Below are 22,913 nucleotides of genomic sequence, written 5' to 3' on the forward strand. Positions count from 1 at the left end.
TTAACTGACGTCATCGCGTGATGACGAAATGAGCTTGAGGTTGCACTGTTGCCCTCCAACCAACAGCGGGCGCTGCTTGGATTATCCTACATTAAAGGACGCCAACATGACGACGCTTCGGCCGTTCAACTGCGACGATTTGTTTAAATTCAACAATATGTAAGCGCTTAGTCTTCGACATCTTAACATATGTCTCGTGATGTTTCTCGTGTGTTGCAGTTGTGCATGATCTTACACTTTGTATGCGTGGGAACGTTAGCAGCATGCAACTGCTATCATGTGTATGTGCCATGTTCTAAAATCACTAAATTCCTTTCACAATAAGGCTTATTTTGTGTTCACAACATTCATTTATTCTTTTTACTTTCCAAGTCGGTCAACTCATGCAGAATAGATCCACATACTAAGAAGAATCATCTATATGTTATCATTTGCCTTGTTTAGTTGTCACCGATGTGAAAATAATGCACACTAAACTATATCTCTGATTTCACAGCAATTTGGACCCTTTGACAGAAACTGTATCCTTCGAGGGTTTGTCAATTTACAACTGTTGCAATTTAGGAAGTAGATGTTTTGTCAGCACTTATGATGTGGTGGAAATACAAAAATCACTGTGCTCTCTCAGTGACTTGTCACCATTTTCTTTGAGCTTTCACATCAGTATGGGATCCCGTTCTACCTGCAGTATTTGGCTCATTGGCCCGAGTACTTCATTGTTGCCGAGGCCCCCGGAGGCGAACTGATGGGATACAGTAAGTTGGTCACCAATGACCCTGCATCAGTTATCATTTTAGAATTTTCTGAAGTGGACTGACTGAGTTCGCTAAACAGTTTGTGATTAGGCAATTGATGCAAAGTCTCATGCTTGTTGTCATTGTGTGTGCACCTACGCAGTCATGGGTAAGGCGGAGGGCTCGGTGGCCCGAGAGGAGTGGCACGGCCACGTCACCGCGCTGTCTGTGGCGCCAGAGTTCCGCCGGTTGGGATTGGCCGCCAAACTCATGGACATGCTGGAGGAGATCTCGGAAAGGTTCCATTTTGCTTTCACTTGCACCTCTTATGACAGAACAATTTCGGATTTTGTCAAATTTCCCTCAGGAAGGGCGGCTTCTTCGTGGACTTGTTTGTCCGCGTGTCCAACCAGGTGGCGGTCAGCATGTACAAGCGTCTGGGCTACAGCGTCTACAGGACCGTCATTGAGTACTACTCGGCCAGCAACGGCGAGCCTGACGAGGATGCCTACGGTCAGATGGTCGTCTTCATTGTGATGATGTTAGCAATCTTGTGACATTGTTTGTGCGCTTCTCTTCCCCCGCACAGACATGAGGAAAGCGCTGTCTCGAGACACGGAGAAGAAGTCCATCATCCCGCTGCCACATCCTGTCAGGCCTGAGGACATTGAATAACCACGCTTGTGGCTCGCTGGCGGACGCCCTGATTAAAAGCGGCTTTTTTTATCGAATGCCAGGGAGCCACAGAGCAAAGCTTCAAATCGTCTTTAATTGCTGTACATTCTCAATAAACTATTGTAAAAAAAATGTGAGGTTATCAAACAACAGTAGGAGGAAAAAATACTTAATCTTGCTGCTCATCGCTTGTCTTCTCCTTTTTGTCACCATCCTTCTCTTTGTCCCCCTCCTCCTCTTCGCTACTGCTACTACTGTCGTCTCTGTCGTCAAAGGCGTTCTCCTCTTGTGTAACTTTGCTAGCCTCGTTGTTCTCCGAGGCGGAGGTCTCCTCGTTCCTCAAAGCCTTTTCCCGAAGGTTCTGGTCGTCGTCGTCAGCCGTTTGCTGCTGCTGCTTCTTCCACATCTTGGCCATGGCCAGCAGTTTGAGGTTAGGCTGGTTGGCGGCGTCTTCGGGGAAAATGTAGTCGTAGTACTCTTCCCAGCCCGCGTCCGACTGCCGGAGCAAACGCAACACGTCAACATCGGGAAGAAATGCAAAGCTGGCAAAAGCGTGGCAAGACGGCGTACCCCGTCTTGGGCGGTGAGCTTCCTCCTCTTCTTGACCTTCTCGGGCAGCAGCTTGGCAACGCGCTCCCTGTCGCTGTCGGAACCGAACTCGGCCTCAAAGTTTTTCCAGGCCTCGAGCAGCGTGAGTCGCTCCTCCTTCTCCTCGCAGTTCCTCAAGCCCTTGTTGGCCTCCTCGAAGATTTGCCGGCACCTGCGTGCCCGCTCGTCGCCTTCCAGCGACAGCTCGAACTTGGCGTAGCTGATCCAAACCTGAGCCGGCAACGGCGAGTCAAAGTCCGTCCACGAAAAGCCGACGGACGTCGTTTGCACATGGAAAGTGACGGCGACTCACCTTGACGTGCTGGGTACGCTGCAGCAGCCTTTTGTAAAGGTTCCTCGTGTTCCCAAACTCCTCCTGCTCGATCTCAAAGTCGATGTAGGACTTCCACAAAACCTGAAGGACATCAGGACGGTTGTAGGATTCTTATTATTTTTTTTTTTTTTTAATGCTTGCGATGGTTCAGTACCTCAGGCATGTCCAGCCGCGGCTGGCCGATGGCAAGCTCGAAGATGGCGCGGGCCCGCTCCACGTCGCCCAGGATGGTCTCCAGCTCTGCAAACTTGATCCAGGTGGTGCAGTTCTCCGGCGTGAACTCCAGGTATTTCTCGTACAGCTTCCGGCAGCGGTCGAACTCGCGCAGCTGAAGCTCCAGCTCGATGTAGCCCTTCAGCAGTTTGTTCTTCGGACATTTGCCGATGGCCATGCCCTGTCGAGTCCCAAAGTTACCACGACGATGCGATGCTAGATCACGTACGAGTCTTACCATGACCTTCCTGGCGGCCTGCAGGTTCTTTTGCCTGACCTCAAACTGACCGTAGAGCAGCCAGATCTTTGCGAATGTGAACTGAGACACACGAGACGCTCGTCAAGTCAACATAATCCGTTTCATCCTCGTCGTTCGACCGCTTACCTTTTTGTGAGGGATCAGATCCAAACAGGCTTGATACACCTGCCTTGTCCTCTCCTCGTCCTGTCGGAAAACAAACGGAGCATCTCAATGGTTACAATTAGCGCCCGACTGATTCATCGGCCAACTTTTTATTTGACATACAGGATCTCCGCTCGGAACTCACCATGACCTCCAGTTCTTCGTAGAGGGCGTAGTTGATCCACAAGTAGATGTAGCGCCTCCAGTGGCGCTTTTCCTGGATGGGCGGCACGTTGGCGATGGCGCGCTCGTAAACCTCTCGCACCGTGTCGGGGTCGGCGTCGCTCTCCACCAGCCGCAGATAATCGAACCAGGCGTCGTAGTTGTGCGGGTTGGCCTGCGCCCGACAGATGCGCCCAAGTGAGAGCGAGCCGTCCGAGCAGCCAAATTGGAGCCGCCGCCGCTTACCTTGACTTCCTCCTCGTACTGGAACCTTCTTTTGCTGACGATGACGTCCTCGATGCCCCGCCGGTCTCCGAATTTCTTCTCAAACATGGTGTAGTTCTTGAAGAGCTCCTGGGCCTGATGCTTGGGGATTCGGTCCAAGGCGTACTTGTAGATCACGCGCACACGCTCAAACTGGACGGGGACAAACATCAGGAACACTCGGTGTCAGTCCAGACAAAGTTTTTTTTGCGACCACACAGCTGCAGCGAGTCAAAATACAAAAGATGTGTAAAAACAGGGGTAATCGACCTCCTTCTGGGTCTCCTCAAACTTGGCGAAGGCAACAAAGAGGTGCTCATCCACGTGCTCCTCGCCAAAGAACTCCACGGCGCGCTCGTACACCTTTCTGCTGTGAGCGATGTAGCCGTGCTTCTCTTCAAAGCGAGCGTACTTGATCCAGTTCTTCACCTCGGGGTGAACCATGACGAGTGCGCACCAGCTAAGGATTGTTTGTTTGTTTTTACCCCCGGCAGGCCACGTCAAATTGTTCAGCGGGACGTCAGCATGAGAAGGATATATCGCTCGTAGATGCTGCGGGCTTTGTCCACCTCTTTGTAGCGTAGCTCAAAGTTGATGAAGGAGTGCCAGGCCTGCTCCTCTGGCTCCCACTCCATCCAGCGCTCAAAGGCCTGCCTGCAGCCCGCCACGTTGCCCAGCATCTCCTCCATGTAGGTGTACTTGTACCTGCCGGTCAGCAAGGTCACGATTAAAAATGTCACCCGTCGGGGGGCAGCCTTTGCTTTTAAGTTTACCAGAACTGGTTGACGCGGGGGAGGATGGTGATGGCTCGATCCCAGATGTTGCGCGCGTGGTTCACCTGCCGACTCTTCATCTCCATCTCGGCGTACTTCAGCCACAGGGTCACGTTGCGGTGGTCCACGTCGAGCGCCCGCTCGTAAATGGAGCGAGCCCTAAAAGTGAGTGCAGGGTGGAGAAAGTCGATGACAGGTCGGGCGGTCCTTTCTCCACAACATAGGCTAACAGAAAACTTCATCTTAAGCGAAGAACATTTTTGGGGTCAACTACCTCTGGACCTCCGTCAGGCTTTCCTCCCATTGTGCGTATTTGATCCAGTTACTGATGACAGTACGGTTCTTTCGAATGTTGTCCTCAAATGCCTGCAAATTAAGCAAACTCTCAAGAGTTGTTGGGAAAAACGAAGAAAAGATTTTGGAGTCACGTCGTGTGTGTGGCTGCACACCTTCCTCTTCCTTAGCTTGTAGTCGTTGAGCTCTTCCTTGTCTGTTATCTTTTGTTTCGGCGGCGGAGGGAGAAGTTCCAATTCTCGTTCTTTAGCTTCCCTGAGGAGCTGCTCGGCGGTGATCTGAACCTCCGCCGGAGCTTTGTTCTTCACCTGAAACACAAAAACATTTAATAGCCATCTCGTGGATGTATGCCACGAGCTGCTTGTTATCGTTAGCATTAGCATTAGCTCAAAACGCAGCCGTGCTCCTTCTTTTGTCTGCCTTTTATTTTACCTTTGCCACCTTCGGTATTCGCTGCTTGCCAGCCGCCGTGGAAGCCATTTTGCCAAGCAAAGGTTTAGGGAACTAGTCAATTATATTCTCCAAATTACCCTCCAAAAGTCAATAAAAAGTCAGAGAAGCGCTGAAACGTTTTGGAGGGCTCGCGCGAGTCACCATGACAGTTTCCCAGAATGCATTGCGACTTCCGCTTACCAGATTCTAAACTTTTAATTTTTTAAAAACACAAAGTCTTGGATCTTATTGAGAGATTACTAGTTAGATTGTATTTTTGGGATTGTTCCTCACTAGTTTAAAAAAAAAAAATCTGATAGTTCTCATGACTGTACCCAGAATGCGTTGCGACCTCCGGTTACCATAACAACGACGTTTGCGTCCCAAATATGAGAAATATACAGACTCGGTGTTAATTGACACATTAGCTGTTAGAAAGGTAGGATAAATCTTGTTAGATTTTGTTTCTATTGTTTTCTCACTAATTTATCTTTAAACTGAACTGCTGACGTCACACGAGACAAGCTTAATCAATTTAAAATTACAAAGTAGGTGTGTGCTCTTGTCTCTGGTGCTAGGAAATGACTGGGCATTATTTTAAGAAGTAGTTTGATGACAAGATGAAGAACGCAATCATATCAAGCAGCGGTGAAGTGGCGAGAATGACCGTCAGGAGGAGCGAATGTGCGGATGCCGAGGACATTGAACGCCTCATCAACCCTGAGGCCTTGGAGCTTTTTGGACCCATTGATGTCCTTCAAATCTTGTGAGTTTAAACCATACGTTGGTGCTCCGAATGGCCGTGATGACTCTGCTCTTCTTCGGAATAGGGAGAAGGCCAACCTGGCGGTGACCGTGGCTGGTGAGGAGGGCGACGTGATGGCCCACGCGGCGTTCTTTGACCATCCCGCCGCAGCGCTGGTTGACCCGCTTCACTGGGAATCTTTCATCCCAAAACACTTCAAAGCTGACGCCATGACGGTGTGTCCATTAGTGAAAAACACACCTCGCCCTGTGTGTGATTTGTGACGTTCTCGTGGTCTTCCCCAGACATGGAATACGCTTTTCCTTCATCTCTTTGTGTCCAAGACCGTCTTCTCCACCGCAAGCTTTCAGCACATCCTCAGGTGCAATTCCACCAACGGCGGCTTGTGTATTTGCCGTGACATCCATGTTGTGTTTTGTGTCTCACACAGTGCCGTGTTCAACACCACCGCTGAGCTGGACTTTGTGTGCTTGCTGAGCTCAACATCCGTCTGCTTAGGTCAATCTCATTCAAGACGGCGCGCTGTCCTAGTGGGTAACACGACTTTTGTGTGCGTGCAGAAGCGGCATTGAAAAAAATGTTGGAGCCTCTGGAACGTCTGACTGAAGAAGATGACCAAGCAGCCGAGCTGATGACATACGTGTGTCACAGGCGAAGACTTTGTCCGAGACTTTATGTTCGACCCGCCAGGTCATTCCGCATGACACGAGCAAAATTGTTTAGGTTGCGCTACATTCCACGGACTGTCCATTGTTAAATCAAGCATTGTGTACGTCAGGGTTGAAGACCACGATGACGTCATGCACATTGTGGCCCAGCAGACGAAGATTCTGTCGTCTATGCGCCGGCCGTACTTCCTGTCGGAGCTCATCGAGGCCCAGGATGAGAACAACCACGCCGCCGTGTGCGAGGTGCGCTGTTGCCGTCCCAATCCTGCCTTTTTTTCTTCCCCTGCTGGCAACTGATGATGTCATCATCGTCCCGACAGTGCGACGTCACCATCACCGGTTTCATCAGCGTGACGGCAGAGGTGGACGTGAGGCGACTGCAGGAACATTTTGACCTCAAGCATTTTGCCGGTTTGTGCAAAGGCGAGCAAGACGAGGACGAAGATGACGAGGACGAAGATGCCGGCGATGAGGCTGACCAGGCTGAAGATGAGCCTCAACTTGACCAAGCTGAGATACCGACGCAAGAACCGCTCGAGGAACCCGATTCGGAAGCAGAACAAGAAAGTCAGGTATAAAAACATTTTGGTCTTCAGCAGAAGTCCATTTATTTTGATGAGTAATTGTTGTTCTCAGGAGGAGGAAGAGGACGAGGTTCTCGCTGCATCATCTGAAGAACCAGAACCCAACGTCTTCTGTATCCAGTTCTTCTTCTCAGAGAAGAACTTCGAGATGAGGTGAGGACCAAACTTAGATCAAGAATGACTTTCTATTTTTTTTTTTTTTTTTTACATCTGCCGCTGCTGATGGACGGTTGCCATGGTAACCAGTAGCTTGCTTTCTCTCCTCTTCCAGATCACTGGACTTGATTCCATACATATTCCAACTCTTTCCGGTGAGTGTACTCCTCTTCTGTAACGCAAACACCAGTCATGTCACGTAAAGGTAACGCAAACAGAAGCGTCACGCAATCCAGGATCATCATGAAACCCAAACGTGATGCTTTTGTGCAGCCAAGACGTAATATGAACGTAACCCGGTCCTTCAGGATCTGGACTTCTGCATCATCACCGTCCCCACGCTGTCGCCGGACTTCCCGCTCCTGCAGAACTTCCTGCGAGTTCCTCCGCGACCCGGCAGCCTGTTGCCCTCTGACCTCTACGTCCTGCACCGCGATGGACTGAGGTGGGCCGGGTCTGGGTAGGTGACCTCCCGCCGAACATAGTCTCAACGATGTTCCTGCAGGGGCGTCAAAGTGCGACCGGCGCTGGAGTCGGACCGGGACGACCTTGCCGCCTTGGTGAGGCACGTGAAGAAAGGCCAAAAGGCTTTCCTACAGGATCTGGACCTCATCTTCAACAAGGAAACGGACGCGGTTGGTACACACACACCACCGCTGCTCCAAACACGCTCGCCAACCTGACCCGAGTGTCATCGTAGGCCGAAAGTTCTTTGCAAGCCTTCGTGGTCGACGTGGAGGGCGCCGTGGTGGGGACGTTGATCATCCGAGACGAGATGGTACGCTTGTTTCCTTGAAACCGTTAGAATTGCGTGTCACGTGATGGCGTCCGCTCACAGGACCTAGAGTACATCCGGGCCCGCTACAATATCGAGAACTTCATCTACTACAGCCATCACGACGTCCACGAGCACGCCGAGCTGCGCCACTTTGTGCTCCGACGCTGTTTCCAGCACTTCAGCCGACATTTGTTCAAGGAGACGCTTCGGCTGACCCGCAAGTCCAACATCTACCACCGCGTCTACCCGCTCGGCCTGGGCCAGCAGGTGCGCTGGCGCCCTCACGACGTCGGGTTTGGGTCAGAGCTGTGCTGAACTCCCTTTGTGGTGTCAGGACTCCTGCGTGGATCATCTGGACTTCATCCTGGACTGCGCCGTTCCCGTGCGTCCCCGACGTCAGATCATCTACCCGCTCAACGAGCTCGGCGCCAACGCGCCTGCCAGGTGCATCACTGACGAACAGGTGGGCTCTAAAATAATTTCTGATCGTTCGATTGATCGGATGTTAACGACTGTCACCACGATGATAATCCGTCTGCTTTTAAAAAATCTTTGTCACCTCCGGGAAGAAGCAACAGAAATACAGACGGGGGTTCGATTTGTTTGTGTGGTGTGATTGACTTTAATGTGAAGTAAATATTTAGCTCGCCGTGCACTTTGAATGCATGTTTTGTCCAAAGGCCCAACAATGGCCGCCTGCCCTGCCGGTGCGCAGATAAGAAATGCTTAGCGCTCGTGTCATTGAATCAAAGCACCTCCGCCGGCTTGTCAGCACGCTATTGTGTCACAAGAGTGGAGGGCTGCTCCTCTCAAGCACTTTTTGCAAAAAAGAAGGAGCTTAGAGCGGATCCCTGTTGCACTCCCACCACCACCAGTTTGATGTCACTGTTTTCTCCCTCAGGCTCCATTTGCTCTAAACCTCATCAGCCGCAAACTGACCATGGAGCCCAAGGTCACGGTCAACGCCAGGATCGTCCTGGTCGGGGCGTCGGACACAGGCCTGTCCTTCCTGGAGGTGCTTTGTTTTTGGTGCGTGAGCCTCCAAAGCGCATTTACCTCATTATTTGTCAGGAGAATCTTTTCTGCTCGTGGCTGGAGTGGTTCCCCAAAGTCAGATTGCTCGGATTGGACGCCCCAGGCAAAGATTTACTGGCCATTAACCCTGTTAGCCCCACCCCCAACAAACACACACACCATCTGTAGATCACTGTGCTGGTGTGCACAAAGTGACAGTGATGTTCGAGTGAGCAACAACAACTCCCACAATGCACCACAAGCGTAAACATGGGCGCAGTTTTTAATCCCGACAGGTCGCTCAGTCACGCCGTCCTTTAAGAAGCAAGATTAAAAGCCCTGACCTACATTTACAACCCAAATGATTTGTTCCACCAAATGCTAAAAATTTATTCTGAAAAGTCATTAGCACTTCTTGTTCCGCCTTTAATTAGCCTCCACTGTGTGGCTGTCACCACCCCGTGTTTGCCGCCGCTAACCGTTTGACGAATGTGGCCGTTAATGTCTGCCCGACCGATGCCGGGTTGAATGATGTGAGCCTACCGGGGCCTCGTGCCAGAACCATCCGCCACGGTTTTTAGTGGGAACTATTTAGGTCCACTATATATCAAAAGTATACAAAGATTGAGGACGAGGAAATGAGTAGGCCAAATTATTTAGGGCAGGACATATTATTGTAAATCTCCCCCCACCTCACCATTCCGGCCCGCTCCTCTCTTCTGCGGGACAAGGTCAGACGGATAAAGAGCTAGCTTGCGGGGTCACCGCCGGCCCTCTGTTAGCGGCTGATAACGCCGAGCCGCCTCATTTGCATGCGAGCGGCCGTGGTGCGCCTCAATCCTCCGTCTGCCGCAGATTAACACTTTGCGCTCGGGCTAGCATGATCAGATTAGCCGCGTGATTTATTATGATCATGATTGCAGCCCTCATCTGAGATTCAACAACCTCACCATCATCTCCACGCACGGTTTACCCGCTGATTGCGGCGAGGCCGGCGGCCATTTCCTGTCCACCAGGTAAGTGCGGTCGGCGCCGTGTTTTTTTTCGGTGATCCGACCGGGCGGTTCCGCTCCCCGCAGCTACGCCTACAGCACCCGAGACATGGCGCAAGTGCCTCTGCGTTCGTGCGTGACCGAGGTGGCTGAGAAGGTAGTGGCCATCAACAGGAAATCCAAACATGTGGTGGTGTCCAGCGAGGCTAAGATTCCCTACGATTACCTCATCCTCTGTACCGGCGTGCAGTACCAGGTATGTCTGGAACCGGAAAAGTCCGTCTTCAGGCTTGATGAGTCAGCGCTTGTCTGCGTAGATGCCGTGTCCAACGCAAGTGGATCAGGACCGGTCTGCCGCAAACGAGGAGCGGGAGGAATCGTCCTTCCCCCCCAGGTACACCGGTACCGTGCCCTCCAATCTGTTCACCCTCAACGACCAGCACGACTGCAACGTGGCTGAACGTTGGCTGCTGGAGAACTTTGTGAAGGGGAAAGGTACACAATCATCTGAAGAAAAGTTGTAAGAGCAGAAAAATGAGAGGTCGCTCAGTGTTGCCACCTTACAGCGAACGCCATCGTCTATGGGAACAGCCTCGACGTCTTCACCACCGTGGAGATGCTGCTCCGGGTCGGAGTGCGCGGCCCCTGCATCCACCTGGTGCTGACTCCAACCCAGCGCACCTCAGCCAAAGATTCGCCGCCTGCAAGTGATGTCGCACGCGATGTCCATCCTCTCGAGAGTGATGTCACCGATGACCTGCCCGTTGAAAGTGACGTCACAAACGACCCGCCCCTTGAAAGTGATGTCAGCATAGACTTCCCTCCCCGGATCAATGATCCCAATGATTCGGCTCCTGAGATCAATGATTTGCCTCGTGAGAGTGACATTACGAACGATTCATTTCGTGAGAGTGATGTCACCACTGACCTACCTCTTGAGAGTGATATCACCAATGATTCACCTCGTCAGCCTGACGTCCCCAATCACCTGTCTCCTGAGAGTCACATCACCATTGACCCGCCTCCTGAGCGTGACATCACCAATGAGAATGACGTCGCCAACAAACCGTCTCCTGAGGGTAACGCCACCAATGACCCGTCTCCTGAGCGTGACATCACCAATGACCCATCTCCTGATGCTGACGTCACCAATAACCCGCCTCCTGAGAGTGACGTCACCAATGATTCACCTCTTAAAATTGACTCGCCCGCAGATTCGCCCCCTGAAATCGATGAGGCTAATGAATCGCCCCCTGTGATTGATCCACCCAGCGATTCACCCCCTGAAATGAACACGCCCAGCGATTCACCCCCTGAAATGAACACACCCAGCGATTCGCCCCCTGAAATCGACGACGCTAATGAATCCCCTCCTGTAATGGACCCGCCCAGCGATTCTCCCCCTGAAATTGACTCACCCAGTGATTCGCCCCCTGAAATCGACAACGCTAATTCACCTCCTAAGATTGATTCGCCCGGCGAGGTGGATGTCACGAACGATTCACCTCCCGACGTCATCAATGAGTGCCCTCCCGAGAGTAACGTTGCTGCCGATTCGGCTCCTGAGACTGACGTCATCGGTGGCCCGGCTCGGGAGAATGGCACTTGTTCAGACCCGCCTCTCGATGGCAGCGTCACCAACGAGCCGCCGTCAGAACCCAATCTGGCCGGTGACCCACTCCCCAATGAGCTTCCCTCAGAGCCAAACGGTTTCTACTTTCCTGATGCGGGGGTGGAGAACGCGGTGATGGAGGCCATGAAGAAGGCTCAGGTGCAGATCCACCGCGACTGCCTCCTGATGCAGATGAACAATGGCGACCATCCTGATCCTCTCACGTCCGTTTCCTTCAGCACCGACTCGGAACCTCTCCACCTGGCCTGCGGCGTAAGTCCAGCATCACATCAAGCCCAACTTGGCATCTTCTGATGATGTCATGCTTGTGGAGCTTTCTCATGGTTGCCTTCCCTTCAGGTGTTCATCAACCTGTCCAACCGAGGTGTGGACCACGACGCCTTCAGCAGCATCAACAGCTCTTTCCTGGTGTTCGACGGCCGGCTGGTCATCGACTCCGCCTTCCGAACCAACGACGCCGCCATCTGGGGCGCCGGCCCGCTCACCAAGTTCTCCCGTTCGTACTACAGCGACGAGTGGTCGCACGGCAACTTCAACTCCAAGGAGGTGGGTCAGGAGTTGGCGGCCGTGCTGCTGACGCACTTTGACCCCACGCTGGAAGCCCCCTGCCCGACACCCAGCCCCGCGGACCGCCTCGTTCCCATTTACAAGCAGCCCAAGATCCAAGGTGGGTGTCAACGCATAGTGAAATTGGATACGGGAAGCAAAATGATGGAATTTGAAGCCGAGTTCACACAAGTTCAGTCATTTTATGTTTGACATGCACAGGTGGCAAGCTACCAGGACGACTGAACTATCTTCACGTCACCAAACCGGCCGCCACCGGCCCGCATGGACCTTCCGCGGGAATCGTACGTCCACCGCATTGACCAGGTTGGCCTTGTTCCTCGGAGGTCTCCATTAGCTCTTTTCATGGCAGACTCGACGCATTGCGACGGGTCATCCGGAGAGCGGCAACTACTTCTGCTTGCATCTGGACCGCAACCAGGTGGTGAAGACCATCATCTGCTTGTCCTTCAAGCCGCTCCCCGTAAGAAACCTCATGTGTCTCTACGGAAAGCACCAACAACTCCTCGGACAGCTTCTGGTCAGATTGCACCTGAGGCAGATAGACGACCTCTACAGGTACACACACACACACACACACACACATACACTTGACTGTACGAATCAGCCTCGACGCCCTTGTCTTTGGCAAGGACAGGCGGCGTTGTTGTGTGGTTTTGGGGGGTGACGAGTAGTGGGGGGTAGATTGGAGGGGGCTTTTGTTTTTGCCCGTCTGCCCAATCCACAAAGACAGTTTAGGGGCTGCATAAACAGATTAGGAGGCGGGGGACAATAGGGGGGGCATGTCTGGTGGGCTCCTAGGTACGGGGGGGGGGGGTCGTTAGTGTCGAAATATCAGAAGCAGGTCACACACATACACAGATTTATTGCAACAGACTTCTGATAGTGATTGAATGAACTTTTTTCAGCTTCTTTAGGCAAAGTTGGTGTTTAGCCATCTTTCACGACCGTTTCAACTACTTTGAGGAAGAGCTTCTTCAAGACTACGCTAAGGTTGGTCGAGCTCGAGAGTGAACCTCGTCAACATGCGCTGACCGCACTGACTTCCCGCAGGTTGACGGCGAGGATGCTTCCCCTCGAGACCTGATGAAGGACCCCGGCAGCAAAGCGGCGCTGAGGATGAACGTGGCCAAATATTTGGCGTTCAATCGCAACCTGCTGCCCATGTTCCCCTGCCCCGATGCCTTGTGACATCATCGCAGGTGACTCACTTTCAGTTCCACAAATCAAAGTTGTCACATTAGCATCACAAATGTGTTTAGCTTTGTTGTTATTTTTTATTATGAAAATCATTTAGCGATCTTGAATGAAGATGGTGTTTTTTTGCTTTATTTCACTGGTGTTATAAGCTAAGTGCATAAAGGGTCAGAGGTCACGTGGCGTCGTGGGTCGAGGAGGCGCTCTGTATGTCTGTGTGTGTCACTTCAATACACACACATGAAAGCCCTCAGGTACATCTGCTTTGCAATCTGCCCCTCATAAACAACCCCCCCTGCACACACACCCTCCTCATCCAAATCCATGAGGGAGAATGGGGGAGGAGGGAAGGCCCCTCTGATTGGTCGCAGATGAAGCAACAGGGAGGAGGGAGGGATTCAATGCGGACTTTAAAAGAGGACAGTTGTTGAGGAGCAGCAGAACCCGCTGAGACCGGATCATCACCTTGAGTCCTACCCCACCCCTTCCCACGCACCCACAAAAGTGCCTTGAAGCTGCTCAACATGCCGAGAGGCTTCCTGGTCAAGAGGAGCAAGAGGCCCAACATGGTGTCGTACCGCTCACGGTGCGAGGCAGAGGTGGAGGACCGGAAGCCTTTTGGAGATGCGTGGCGAGAGGGCGCACCCGCGTCCATGCGCAGCCGCTGGCCGCCGCCACCGCCGTTGCCGTTAGTGGCGGCGCCGGAGCGTGAGACCAAAGGCATCCGCTTCGGCATCCCCGAGGGGGCGTACCGGGCGCTCCGCAGCCCGACCCGGCCGACCAGTGGAGAACGGGAAGCCGAGAGGCAGCCAACTTTGGGTTTGGGCTCGCCGGTGTCGGCCGAGGCCTTCCCCACCGCCGCCGCTGCGCTCACCGCTCTGGGACACCTCTTCGACATGGGCTCCAATACCGCCGCCCCCAAGAGGGCCACCGAGTCTGAGAGTAAAATCAAATCAGGCGCCAAGAGAGCCAAAAACATACGGAAGCTGCACCTGCAGGACCACGTCACCATCTCGCCCGTTCTGGGGCTGAAGATCCGGGCCGTTCCGGCAGCAGAGCGCCGCTCCCCGGCCGTCGGTGACTTTGTGTGTCAGCTGTGCGGGGAAGCCTACGCCGACCCGCTCGGCCTGGCCCAGCACCGCTGCTCCAGAATCGTGCGGGTGGAGTACCGCTGCCCTGAGTGCGACAAGGTCTTCAGCTGCCCGGCCAACTTAGCGTCGCATCGCCGCTGGCACAAACCCAAAGCGGAGCAGAGAGTGCGCCCGGAGGATGGGCGAGCGCATCCCGGCCCGCCGGAGTCCGGTTCCGAAGGGGAGGAGCCGCAGGAGTGCGCTCAGTGCGCCAAAAAGTTCAAGCGTCACGCCTGCCTGCGTAAACACGTGGCCGCGCGGCACGCTCCCGTTGACCTGAGCGGAGCGGCCGGAGCGCAGGCGTGCCCGAAGTGCGGGGAGGTGATCGCCGGCGCCGAGGCGCGCCAGCGGCACCTGCGGCCGCCGCACGACCTCTGCTGCAAAACCTGCCCCGACGTCCTCCGCAGCTCACCCGCGCTCACCCGCCACCTCACGTCGACCGGCGACCAGTTTGCTTGCCCTATGAATGGCCGGCGACCAGTCCAACTTCAGCTGCAGCCGCAAGCCCACTGAGGCAATAAACTAAAGGGGGCTCATGGTGGATCTCAGTGGCTTTGCCCCCAGGAGGCCATTTTGTTTTGCCAGTTTGGAGTCAGCCACGTTCCTTCCCCGTCCTCGCCGCACGTGTGCTGTTAGCACGCTGATGCTTCTTTAGCTTTAATGAGCATTTGCCTCTTCGGATCAGAAGGTAGCAAAAGAAACCGACTAGCTTAGCCACTAATGCCTTTGGACTAGAAACTGCGGTAATATTGCCTTATCGATTATCTTGAAGGTTTCCGTGTTACCACTACTCAGTATATTTTGCTCCTATTTACTATGTATTTATTGATGTGCGTATTTATTCACATAAATTATTACTGTGTGTGGACGATATGTTGACCGTGGCTTTTTAGCAATCAACTCTGACCAGGATGCAATCATGACTTCAACTGATTGTTTTTCTTTTTGTGATCGGTAGCTGATATTATGCCGTGAGTGTTTTGCACTCTTTGCTAAATGTCCAAAAAGAATAAAAAAACAATAATGACTACAACTGTTGCTGCTGCCAATGTGACCTTATGGAAATGCAAATATTTCGGGATCATAAAAAAAGAAAAGAAAAATGTGCCTTTCGCTCAAAGTCACCCAAAGCTGACTCGCCATTTTTATGAGGTCCAATTGTTTGGGGAGTGCTAGCTCGCGTAATCCGCCTTGCAGCTGCGCTGGGATGGCGGAAAATATGATTATAAAAGTATCGTGGTGCGGCAGATGATCGGGTCACCCGCCGCCATGTGTTGCAGATCACAGCTCCGATTAGCGAAAGCTTAATCGCCTTCTCCGTGTCAAAGCTAATTAAAGAGCGCCAGCTTGTTGGTTTGAGCTTCTTTTCATTTCAACTTGAGTCATCGTCACATCGACCCCCTCCTGCCTCTCCCTCAAGACCAATCACCAGAAGTGACCCCTGCAAAGGGGGTTGGGGCAGTGTCTTATTAGAAGGGCCACCTGAGCCACTTGTCAACAGTCCGTCGCCATAGCAACCGAGGCCCGATGACAACTGATGAACATTGATTCCGCTTCTTGCTCATTCCATCACCGGCGAATTATTGATCTGACTCATTTGTGATTTTGTCTGCGTCCTCGTCATGATTTGTGCACCATCATCCAATCCTCCAATCAGGGATGGGCTTCTTCTCCCTGTTTGCTTTGTGTCCTGGCTTGTCCCCGTGCTCAAGCAGTAAACAAGCAAAGCTTTTACATTTTTGTATATTCATACTGTACATGTTTAGACATGCCAATGCTGATTGTGTGTATTTGTGTGTGTTCGCACAGTAGCACTCCACACACACTGGAGACATCGTACGCCCTGGCAACACTAATGAAGCCAGGATGGAGTTATGGCAGTAATTGGACCTCAGAGACACTGGAACCTTGCTCACCATCATCATCATCATTGGACATTTATTGCAAGGGTGTCCAAAGTGCAGCTTTGGGATTTTCCAGCGCTTATTTGGGTCCTCCGCATTTGCCAATCTGCTTTTCTTAAGTTTTCATGTTTTCACAAACCCAAGGTGATATGATTTTTCTATATGTGGCGCTCAGAAGGACGCCTTGCGGTCATGTTTGAGTCCGTCTGTTTGAAGAGAGGATGCTGTCCATCAAATATGAAGACAAATGATACTTGTTATGTTGTCCTTGTCTGTATTGTTGTCCTCTAGCCAAAATACCCCTGCACAAGCCCCAGGGGGTGAGAAGCGGAGGGGCGGGGAATTGTTACCTGGCAGCTGGGCCGCAAAGATGTTGTTGCGCCCTAGAGAGAACACTCACCATCACCCATCAGGGATATTGCCGATGCAATCAGCTGAGGACAAGGGCAAAGGGCTGCCTATCGAAAGGAATGATAAAAACTATTCACTCTAAAACTATTATAGGCCCAAGGAATTATTCATACTGAGAGTGGTATCACTGAGCAGAGAGTAAAAGTCTAAATTTGTGAATAATGTGTTCTTTTCCACTGAAAGAGACAGAAAAATGTGGTGCAGTATAGAGCACAATAGAGCTCATCCCGGAAGCAGCGGTGTTCACACTTCAGTATCTTGACAAACCTAATTTAGCTTTAATTTTGAAAGGTAACGCGGAAGTGAAAACGGGTTTTGTAGTTTTTATTAAAGCAGTTTTTGTGGTACAGTATGAACGTTTTTTTTTTTCTCCCGGACTTAAAGGTATTCATCAGGTCAGAGTTTAAGATCAAGAATGCCAAAGACATTGAAATTACTTCTATCAAGACATAGAAATTAATTCTATCAATTTCTTGATTTCTGTGGCTTTGTCAACGGCCGTTAGTCCGTGACGTCACGATAGCGGAAGAGCCGGACCACTGGATGAAGTTCCCTAGCAGTTGCTGACAATGATAGACTGGACGCGCAATGACCAAACTCAGCCTGGCGACGCCGACAAGAACCCGGCGGCAGCGACCGGGAAAGGAGATGCCAGTGGGGCGACGAAACTGATGAACGTCAAGAAGAAAAAGAAGAAAACGACGAACGGGAGGAGGGGGAGGAGGAGGAGGAAGAAGAAGAACCCGCCGAGAATCTCCCGCTTGTCTGACCACAACAAGACCCAGCAGGAACAGCAGCAGAGCAGTGTTTCGGAGCAGCCCTGCCGGGCATCAGCCATCATCAGCAAGAAAGAGGTAAAGACCACTTGGCGCGCCCGTCGCGGTCATGTTATTAGGGTGTGAAGGTGCCGCTCATCTCTGACCCGGGACTGGTCACCAGAGGTGGCCACTAGAGGTCACCAGAGGTGTCCAATCCACGTCCAGAAAGTAAAGGTCATGCGACAGTTGTTGTTTTTTCTTTCTGATAGCTGCTGAGGTCCAAATGTGATCGCCTGGAGCGAGAACCAGTGGCACCAGTGTGTCTGGCGGCCCACATGCTTCTGAAACACGAGCAACTCAATGGCACCGTCCTCTACGGGCACTCCTGCCGACGCGCTCCCAAACCCGGCAGGAACGACCTTTGCACTAAACCTCGTTTGGAGCACCGCAGTGCTACAAATGCAACCGATCGCCTCAAAGAACGCGCGCCCGAACACCTTGATGACGGCGAGAAAGTCTACGCCGGCGCCAGGTTCAGCGAACCGCCCTCACCCAGCCTTCTCCCCAAACCGCCCGTCCACTGGGTCCGGAAGAACCATAGTCCAAAACTCAAAAGTCGAAAACTAATGAGCGACCACTTGAAGTCGCTTTTGAAGGTTCAAGATGAAGCCTGACCACAGAACCAGCTTGTTTAAGCAGCACAAAACACGGCTTCAGATAATCAAACAACGCCAGTCAACTCAGTCAACATTTGATTCAGTGTCCCCCCCCACTAAGGCAGCTATTGCTCATTCAGGATGACAAAAGTATTTTCTTCAGCATCCTCGTTTATTCAGATAATTTATTTGAGGGTATTTATTTTGTTGAGCCTACAATGACAATTTTTTTTTTCTCTTGAAACTTTATTAGTATTTTGATATAAACAGGTACATTGTATGTGATGGCATGCCAATACAGTAATATTATACAAGGTACATTTACTTCTTAGTAAAAAATAAAAAGAAGAGTAAACAAAAAATATGATTTTTGCTGTTAACCGTCTCAAAATTTTTTGGACGATTCACTTGTGAACCGGAAGTAGTTGCTCCTTGACCCGGAAGTGCTTATGCTGCTGTGATGCTGGATCCCTTGCTAGTTTCGAGGCTTTTCTTTTTTAAACAGGGAGACTAAGCAAACGGTTTTTTTTTCCATTTGTCCTTTTCGAAGCGACTTGAGGACCCCGGGAGTTTGACTGCGAGCTGCTTGGTGAGTCAAACTCACGGGAATGGGCGGGAAAGGGTTTTAGGCGCACGTCAGATCGTCGGCCTGTCAAATATCCGTCAAGAGACACATTCTGCTTCAGCTCCTTCATCAATCGCATTTATTTTTAAAGGTAAGCCGAGCAATGTGGGCTCCACATTAAATCACAGCTTTGTTTCCACAAGAATCTGATTTTAATCGATGAGCCCACTTCGCTTTGAGGAAAAGCTAACGGTGACATCAATGCTGTCAAAACCGATTTTGTTTTCTTCCACATCTTGGATTTGCATTATTTCCCCCTGGCATCAAATATGCAATGATTAAAATCCACGAAAAGATTAGGAAGACATATTTTTCTATACAGATAATGTAGAAATGGGTTAGTCTAAGAAGTGCAGATCAGCTTTGAACTTCGAAGGCCACTGAACGCTTCTTAAGCAACTCAAATGAATGACTAAAATGGAAGCAGCTTGGCTTGCTTGCTTGCTGTTTCGTTCCCCCTTAGCTTCTGCTTCACCATCGGCAGGCGGTCACCGGCATGAGCAACAACAGCCAACCCCTGCGGCCGCCGGCCTCCGTGTCTGAGATTGACCACATCCACTTGCTGTCGGAGCAGCTGGGCGCGCTGGCGCTGGGCGAAGACTACAGCGATGTCACCTTCATCGTGGAGGGCAAACGCTTCCCGGCGCATCGCGTCATCCTGGCCGCCCGATGTCACTATTTCAGGTATCGAAAAGAAACATGAGCACTTGTGCTGTTTGTGTGGGAGTTGATGCCCATACAAAAAATCGTCTATATGCAGGGCGCTGTTGTACGGCGGCATGAAGGAGTCTCAACCGCAGGCGGAGGTGAGCCTGGAGGAGACGCGGGCGGAGGCCTTCTCCATGCTGCTGCGCTACTTGTACACGGGCCGCGCCAGTCTCAGCTCGGCCCGCGAGGAGGTGCTGCTGGACTTCCTGGGCCTGGCCCACCGCTACGGGCTGCAGCCGCTGGAGGATTCCACTTCAGACTTCCTGCGCACCGTCCTGCACACGGGCAACGTCTGCCTGGTCTTCGACGTGGCAAGCCTCTATTCGCTGAGCGCGCTGGGCGCCGCCTGCTGCTCCTACATGGACAAGCACGCGCCCGACATCCTCAACTCGGACGGCTTCTTGGCGCTCTCCAAGGTGAGGGAGGAGACGGGGTAGGTCGCCGCCGGGGACTGACGCTTCTTCCGCCTCGACAGACGGCGCTGCTGACAGTGGTGCGGCGCGACTCGTTTGCCGCCAGCGAGCGGGAGATCTTCCAGGCGCTGTGCCGCTGGTGCCGGCAACGCGGCGAGAGCGGTGAGACGCGGGAGGTGATGGCGGCCGTGCGGCTGCCGCTCATGACGCTGACGGAGATGCTGAACGTGGTGCGGCCCTCGGGCCTCCTTAGCCCCGACCACCTGCTGGACGCCATCAAGCTGCGCACGGAGAGCCGCAACATGGACCTCAACTTCCGCGGCATGCTCCGTCAGTGCACTTGTTCTTGTGACGTGTGTAAAGCATGCGGGCTGAATATGAATTAGTTGTCTTGGTTCTTGGAGTTCCTTGACTGAGTTGCCAGGGCTTTTGTTGTCTTTCAGTACCGGAGGAGAACATCGCCACCATGAAGCACGGCGCTCAGGTGACAAAGGGCGAGCTGAAGTCGGCGCTGCTGGACGGGGACACGCAAAACTACGACCTGGACCATGGCTTCTCCAGGCACCCCATCGAGGAGGACGGGCGGGCCGGCATCCAGGTCAAACTGGGACAGCCGTCCATCATCAACCACGTGCGGCTGCTGCTGTGGGACAGAGACAGCCGGTGAGGACGCCTGTGTGAGGAATAAGTTGCTCCGTGAAGACATCTCAAGTTTCAGCAAGTTGTTTTGTTGTGACGGCAGCTCGTATTCTTACTACATCGAAGTTTCCATGGACGAGCTGGACTGGGTTCGCGTGGTCGACCATTCCAAGTATTTGTGCCGCTCTTGGCAGAATCTCTTCTTCACGCCCAGAGTGTGCAGGCAAGCCCATCTCTGCTGCGGCCGCTGCACTCGCTTCTGGTTTAGTAACGTTTTTTGCGGCAGGTATGTTCGCGTCGTGGGAACGCACAACACGGTCAACAAGGTCTTCCATCTGGTGGCCTTCGAGTGCATGTTCACCAACCGGACCTTCACCCTGGAGCAAGGACTGCTGGGTGAGTCACCCTGAAAATGCCTCAGGTGTCCCGTCCTGCGCTTCACGTCCCCTCCTCTGCCACGAGCGCAGTCCCCAGCGAGAACGTGGCCACGGTGGCGGCGTGCGCCAGCGTGATCGAGGGCGTGAGTCGCAGTCGCAACGCTTTGCTCAACGGCGACACGCGCAACTACGACTGGGACTCGGGTTACACCTGCCACCAGCTGGGCTCGGGCGCCATCGTCATCCAGCTGGCTCAGCCCTACTGCGTCAGCTCCTTAAGGTGACTTCCATTTGGAAGAATGAATCCGAAAAAGTTCATCTCCATCTACTGTGCTTTGACTTTGCGCTCAGGCTTTTGCTGTGGGACTGCGACGAGCGCTCGTACAGTTACTACATCGAGGTGTCCACCAATCAGCAGCAGTGGACCAAGGTGGTGGACCGCACCCGAGTGACGTGTCGGTGAGGCCACGGAAGGCGGCGAGAGCGCCGACGGACTTTGGTGGCTTTTGCGCGCTCGCTGACGCTGACCTCCTTGTGCGGCAGGTCCTGGCAGAGCCTCAAGTTCGATAAGCAGCCGGCCTCTTTTGTCCGGATCGTGGGCACGCACAACACCGCCAACGAGGTGAACGCACTTCGCCGATGCCGAAAGTTTTAGAGCGAACTCGCCAGCCCAATGACTTTCCGATATTGTCCTCCTCAGGTCTTCCACTGCGTCCACTTTGAGTGTCCGGCCCAGTCGGACACGGACGTGAAAGAAAGCGGCGCTGGGTCGGGCCCGGACGGTTCGGATTCGGCCGCTTCCTCGGCGCAGCCGCCGCGACCTCAGCGGCCGTCGCGCACGCACAGCCTGCTGCCCTCCAACATGTCTTTGGCTTCCTCGCAGGCCAATCACCGCTAACACTGTCGCTGCCGCGCCCCCTGCTGGAGGCGTTTGGGAGGACTGCCGTTTTTGCACAGCCGCCGCCGCCGTCGTCGTCGTCATAACTCGTGCTGCTCTTTCATCGCCTCCACGCACCTTTTCGAGCCTCCGGTCTTCCTGACTCGTTTGATACGTTTTTTGTGACTTTGTAGACTCCGGCTCACCTCCGACTTCCTAACAAATGTGATCTATTTTGAAGAAAGCAGGCGGCTATTTTTGCAACGCAGTTTGTATGCAAAACGGAACTTCATCCCGCACTGACGCATTTGCGGATTCAACCCGTGCCAAAAATGTTGCACACGCTGCTGCTAAGGAAAGCAATAAATTGAATCAGGCGGTTGGGGCCCAGGGGCTCGCACCAAATCATTTGCGCCAAAACGGCCAACTTGACAAAAACACGAGCAGCTGCTATTGGCACTTTACTGGACTCAAGTTGCAGAAATGAAGCTTGCATCTTGGGTCTTTTGACTGACAAAGAACTGGAGCTCCCAGAAGGTTCAATGAAGTTGGCTGCGCGTGTTGAAGAGAGAGTGCAACGGTTACTATTTCTTACTGATATATTTCGCGTATGTAAATATGATTTTGTTGTGCATCTTTTGTTCTCAACGAGAGTCACTACAAACAATTTCTAGTAATGAATCTGTTGAATTATTTGACTTCATCTGATAAAAGAATGATTACAAAGTAGGCCATCACTTGGCAATGCCAAAAATGCACAAACAAAAGAGATTTTGATTCAGTTTCTGGTTTGGGCCATAACAGCTTTTGGAAAATGGATGAATTGATCAACAAAGTTATCCACTAATTGCTATTCGGTTAATCGTTGCACATATTTGTCTGATGCAGTCCACTTGCCTATTTATTAACAACACTGAGATTTTTTACAATGCAATTTTTGAGGTCGTGTCTGTCCCATTTGACTGTTTTGTCATTGTATGTGAAGAGAGGCCTTTCTTCTGCTGTCTGGCTCTGATGGAAACACGCTTGTTTGATGTTTGCTTTCCTGTCACTGTTCACCACTCACCAGCGTCCGTTGATGTTCCATAAGGACGCTCTCCAAAGCAGAAAGATTTATTGAAGGAGGGGAGCGTTAGTTTGTTGTCATCCTCCTGAGTGTCAAATAATATTTATTGCAACTAATGTGAC

At 52.3% G+C, this 22,913-nt stretch overlaps 6 protein-coding genes and 1 long non-coding RNA gene across 9 annotated transcripts; 5 read left to right on the forward strand and 2 right to left on the reverse strand.

Moving 5' to 3' along the window:
* The first annotated feature begins 24 nt into the window (after window positions 1-24).
* naa20 (N-alpha-acetyltransferase 20, NatB catalytic subunit) lies at window positions 25-1,594 on the forward strand. The gene is made up of 6 exons (XM_088361445.1): window positions 25-159; window positions 497-521; window positions 665-755; window positions 898-1,033; window positions 1,102-1,247; window positions 1,324-1,594. The coding sequence occupies exons 1-6, from the start codon at window positions 29-31 to the stop codon at window positions 1,407-1,409; spliced, it is 615 nt and encodes a 204-aa protein (XP_088217571.1). The 5' UTR covers window positions 25-28; the 3' UTR covers window positions 1,410-1,594.
* crnkl1 (crooked neck pre-mRNA splicing factor 1) lies at window positions 1,485-5,059 on the reverse strand. Its single transcript, XM_088361436.1, has 14 exons — window positions 4,873-5,059; window positions 4,596-4,748; window positions 4,421-4,512; window positions 4,147-4,305; window positions 3,912-4,078; window positions 3,644-3,822; window positions 3,356-3,526; window positions 3,093-3,284; window positions 2,930-2,989; window positions 2,783-2,863; window positions 2,486-2,725; window positions 2,311-2,412; window positions 1,980-2,228; window positions 1,485-1,905 (listed from the first exon to the last, which is right to left on the reverse strand). Exons 1-14 carry the CDS (start codon window positions 4,918-4,920, stop codon window positions 1,579-1,581), a joined length of 2,220 nt encoding a protein of 739 aa, XP_088217562.1. The 5' UTR covers window positions 4,921-5,059; the 3' UTR covers window positions 1,485-1,578.
* Window positions 5,060-5,236: 177 nt separating this feature from the next.
* cfap61 (cilia and flagella associated protein 61) lies at window positions 5,237-16,518 on the forward strand. The gene is made up of 26 exons (XM_088361282.1): window positions 5,237-5,311; window positions 5,451-5,638; window positions 5,703-5,853; window positions 5,923-5,999; window positions 6,069-6,136; window positions 6,199-6,328; window positions 6,417-6,549; window positions 6,627-6,878; window positions 6,943-7,043; window positions 7,162-7,201; window positions 7,355-7,491; window positions 7,552-7,681; window positions 7,747-7,824; window positions 7,885-8,091; window positions 8,159-8,287; window positions 8,726-8,853; window positions 9,762-9,854; window positions 9,918-10,086; window positions 10,148-10,325; window positions 10,397-11,715; window positions 11,803-12,130; window positions 12,232-12,314; window positions 12,383-12,588; window positions 12,939-13,023; window positions 13,084-13,232; window positions 16,167-16,518. The coding sequence occupies exons 2-25, from the start codon at window positions 5,493-5,495 to the stop codon at window positions 13,219-13,221; spliced, it is 4,506 nt and encodes a 1,501-aa protein (XP_088217408.1). The 5' UTR covers window positions 5,237-5,311; window positions 5,451-5,492; the 3' UTR covers window positions 13,222-13,232; window positions 16,167-16,518.
* LOC148381430 (uncharacterized) lies at window positions 9,646-10,559 on the reverse strand. Its single transcript, XR_015854276.1, has 2 exons — window positions 10,395-10,559; window positions 9,646-10,308 (listed from the first exon to the last, which is right to left on the reverse strand). It is a non-coding gene; the product is annotated as an uncharacterized LOC148381430 (long non-coding RNA).
* Window positions 13,243-16,152, forward strand: insm1a (insulinoma-associated 1a). Its single transcript, XM_088361287.1, has one exon. The coding sequence runs from the start codon at window positions 13,752-13,754 to the stop codon at window positions 14,868-14,870; it is 1,119 nt and encodes a 372-aa protein (XP_088217413.1). The 5' UTR covers window positions 13,243-13,751; the 3' UTR covers window positions 14,871-16,152.
* Window positions 16,519-17,051: 533 nt separating the features above from the next.
* LOC148381432 (uncharacterized) lies at window positions 17,052-18,453 on the forward strand. Its single transcript, XM_088361290.1, has 2 exons — window positions 17,052-17,526; window positions 17,700-18,453. Exons 1-2 carry the CDS (start codon window positions 17,242-17,244, stop codon window positions 18,102-18,104), a joined length of 690 nt encoding a protein of 229 aa, XP_088217416.1. The 5' UTR covers window positions 17,052-17,241; the 3' UTR covers window positions 18,105-18,453.
* Window positions 18,454-18,512: 59 nt separating this feature from the next.
* btbd9 (BTB domain containing 9) lies at window positions 18,513-22,907 on the forward strand. Of its 3 annotated transcripts, XM_088361285.1 has the most exons (11): window positions 18,514-18,675; window positions 19,196-19,395; window positions 19,472-19,835; window positions 19,895-20,162; window positions 20,276-20,495; window positions 20,575-20,694; window positions 20,758-20,867; window positions 20,939-21,128; window positions 21,200-21,307; window positions 21,392-21,470; window positions 21,549-22,907. In XM_088361285.1, the coding sequence occupies exons 2-11, from the start codon at window positions 19,208-19,210 to the stop codon at window positions 21,744-21,746; spliced, it is 1,845 nt and encodes a 614-aa protein (XP_088217411.1). In that variant the 5' UTR covers window positions 18,514-18,675; window positions 19,196-19,207; the 3' UTR covers window positions 21,747-22,907. The 3 variants fall into 3 exon arrangements, with proteins under 3 accessions (XP_088217409.1, XP_088217411.1, XP_088217410.1); XM_088361283.1 differs by having other exon boundaries at window positions 18,513-18,675; window positions 20,575-20,867; XM_088361284.1 differs by having other exon boundaries at window positions 18,516-18,675; window positions 19,175-19,395; window positions 20,575-20,867.
* The last annotated feature ends 6 nt before the right edge of the window (window positions 22,908-22,913 follow it).

Source organism: Syngnathus floridae, chromosome 19, assembly GCF_059516105.1.
Source record: "Syngnathus floridae isolate MCC-2025c chromosome 19, RoL_Sflo_1.0, whole genome shotgun sequence".
In the NCBI taxonomy this organism is placed as follows: domain Eukaryota; kingdom Metazoa; phylum Chordata; class Actinopteri; order Syngnathiformes; family Syngnathidae; genus Syngnathus; species Syngnathus floridae.

Bases quoted from the DNA above. Each gene is read 5' to 3' on its own strand.
- insm1a (XM_088361287.1), top strand. From the start codon at position 13,752: ATGCCGAGAGGCTTCCTGGTCAAGAGGAGCAAGAGGCCCAACATGGTG.
- naa20 (XM_088361445.1), top strand. From the start codon at position 29: ATGAGCTTGAGGTTGCACTGTTGCCCTCCAACCAACAGCGGGCGCTGC. The intron at 160-496 runs GTAAGCGCTTAG...CTGATTTCACAG, and splicing joins TTGTTTAAATTCAACAATAT to CAATTTGGACCCTTTGACAG. The intron at 1,034-1,101 runs GTTCCATTTTGC...AATTTCCCTCAG, and splicing joins CTGGAGGAGATCTCGGAAAG to GAAGGGCGGCTTCTTCGTGG.
- btbd9 (XM_088361283.1), top strand. From the start codon at position 19,208: ATGAGCAACAACAGCCAACCCCTGCGGCCGCCGGCCTCCGTGTCTGAG. The intron at 20,163-20,275 runs GTCAGTGCACTT...GTTGTCTTTCAG, and splicing joins CAACTTCCGCGGCATGCTCC to TACCGGAGGAGAACATCGCC. The intron at 21,308-21,391 runs GTGAGGCCACGG...CTTGTGCGGCAG, and splicing joins CGCACCCGAGTGACGTGTCG to GTCCTGGCAGAGCCTCAAGT.
- crnkl1 (XM_088361436.1), bottom strand. From the start codon at position 4,920: ATGGCTTCCACGGCGGCTGGCAAGCAGCGAATACCGAAGGTGGCAAAG. The intron at 2,990-3,092 runs GTGAGTTCCGAG...GTTTTCCGACAG, and splicing joins ACGAAGAACTGGAGGTCATG to GACGAGGAGAGGACAAGGCA. The intron at 2,229-2,310 runs GTGAGTCGCCGT...TTGCCGGCTCAG, and splicing joins AGCGTACCCAGCACGTCAAG to GTTTGGATCAGCTACGCCAA.
- LOC148381432 (XM_088361290.1), top strand. From the start codon at position 17,242: ATGATAGACTGGACGCGCAATGACCAAACTCAGCCTGGCGACGCCGAC. The intron at 17,527-17,699 runs GTAAAGACCACT...TCTTTCTGATAG, and splicing joins CCATCATCAGCAAGAAAGAG to CTGCTGAGGTCCAAATGTGA.
- cfap61 (XM_088361282.1), top strand. From the start codon at position 5,493: ATGAAGAACGCAATCATATCAAGCAGCGGTGAAGTGGCGAGAATGACC. The intron at 7,825-7,884 runs GTACGCTTGTTT...GTCCGCTCACAG, and splicing joins TGATCATCCGAGACGAGATG to GACCTAGAGTACATCCGGGC. The intron at 13,024-13,083 runs GTTGGTCGAGCT...GACTTCCCGCAG, and splicing joins TTCTTCAAGACTACGCTAAG to GTTGACGGCGAGGATGCTTC.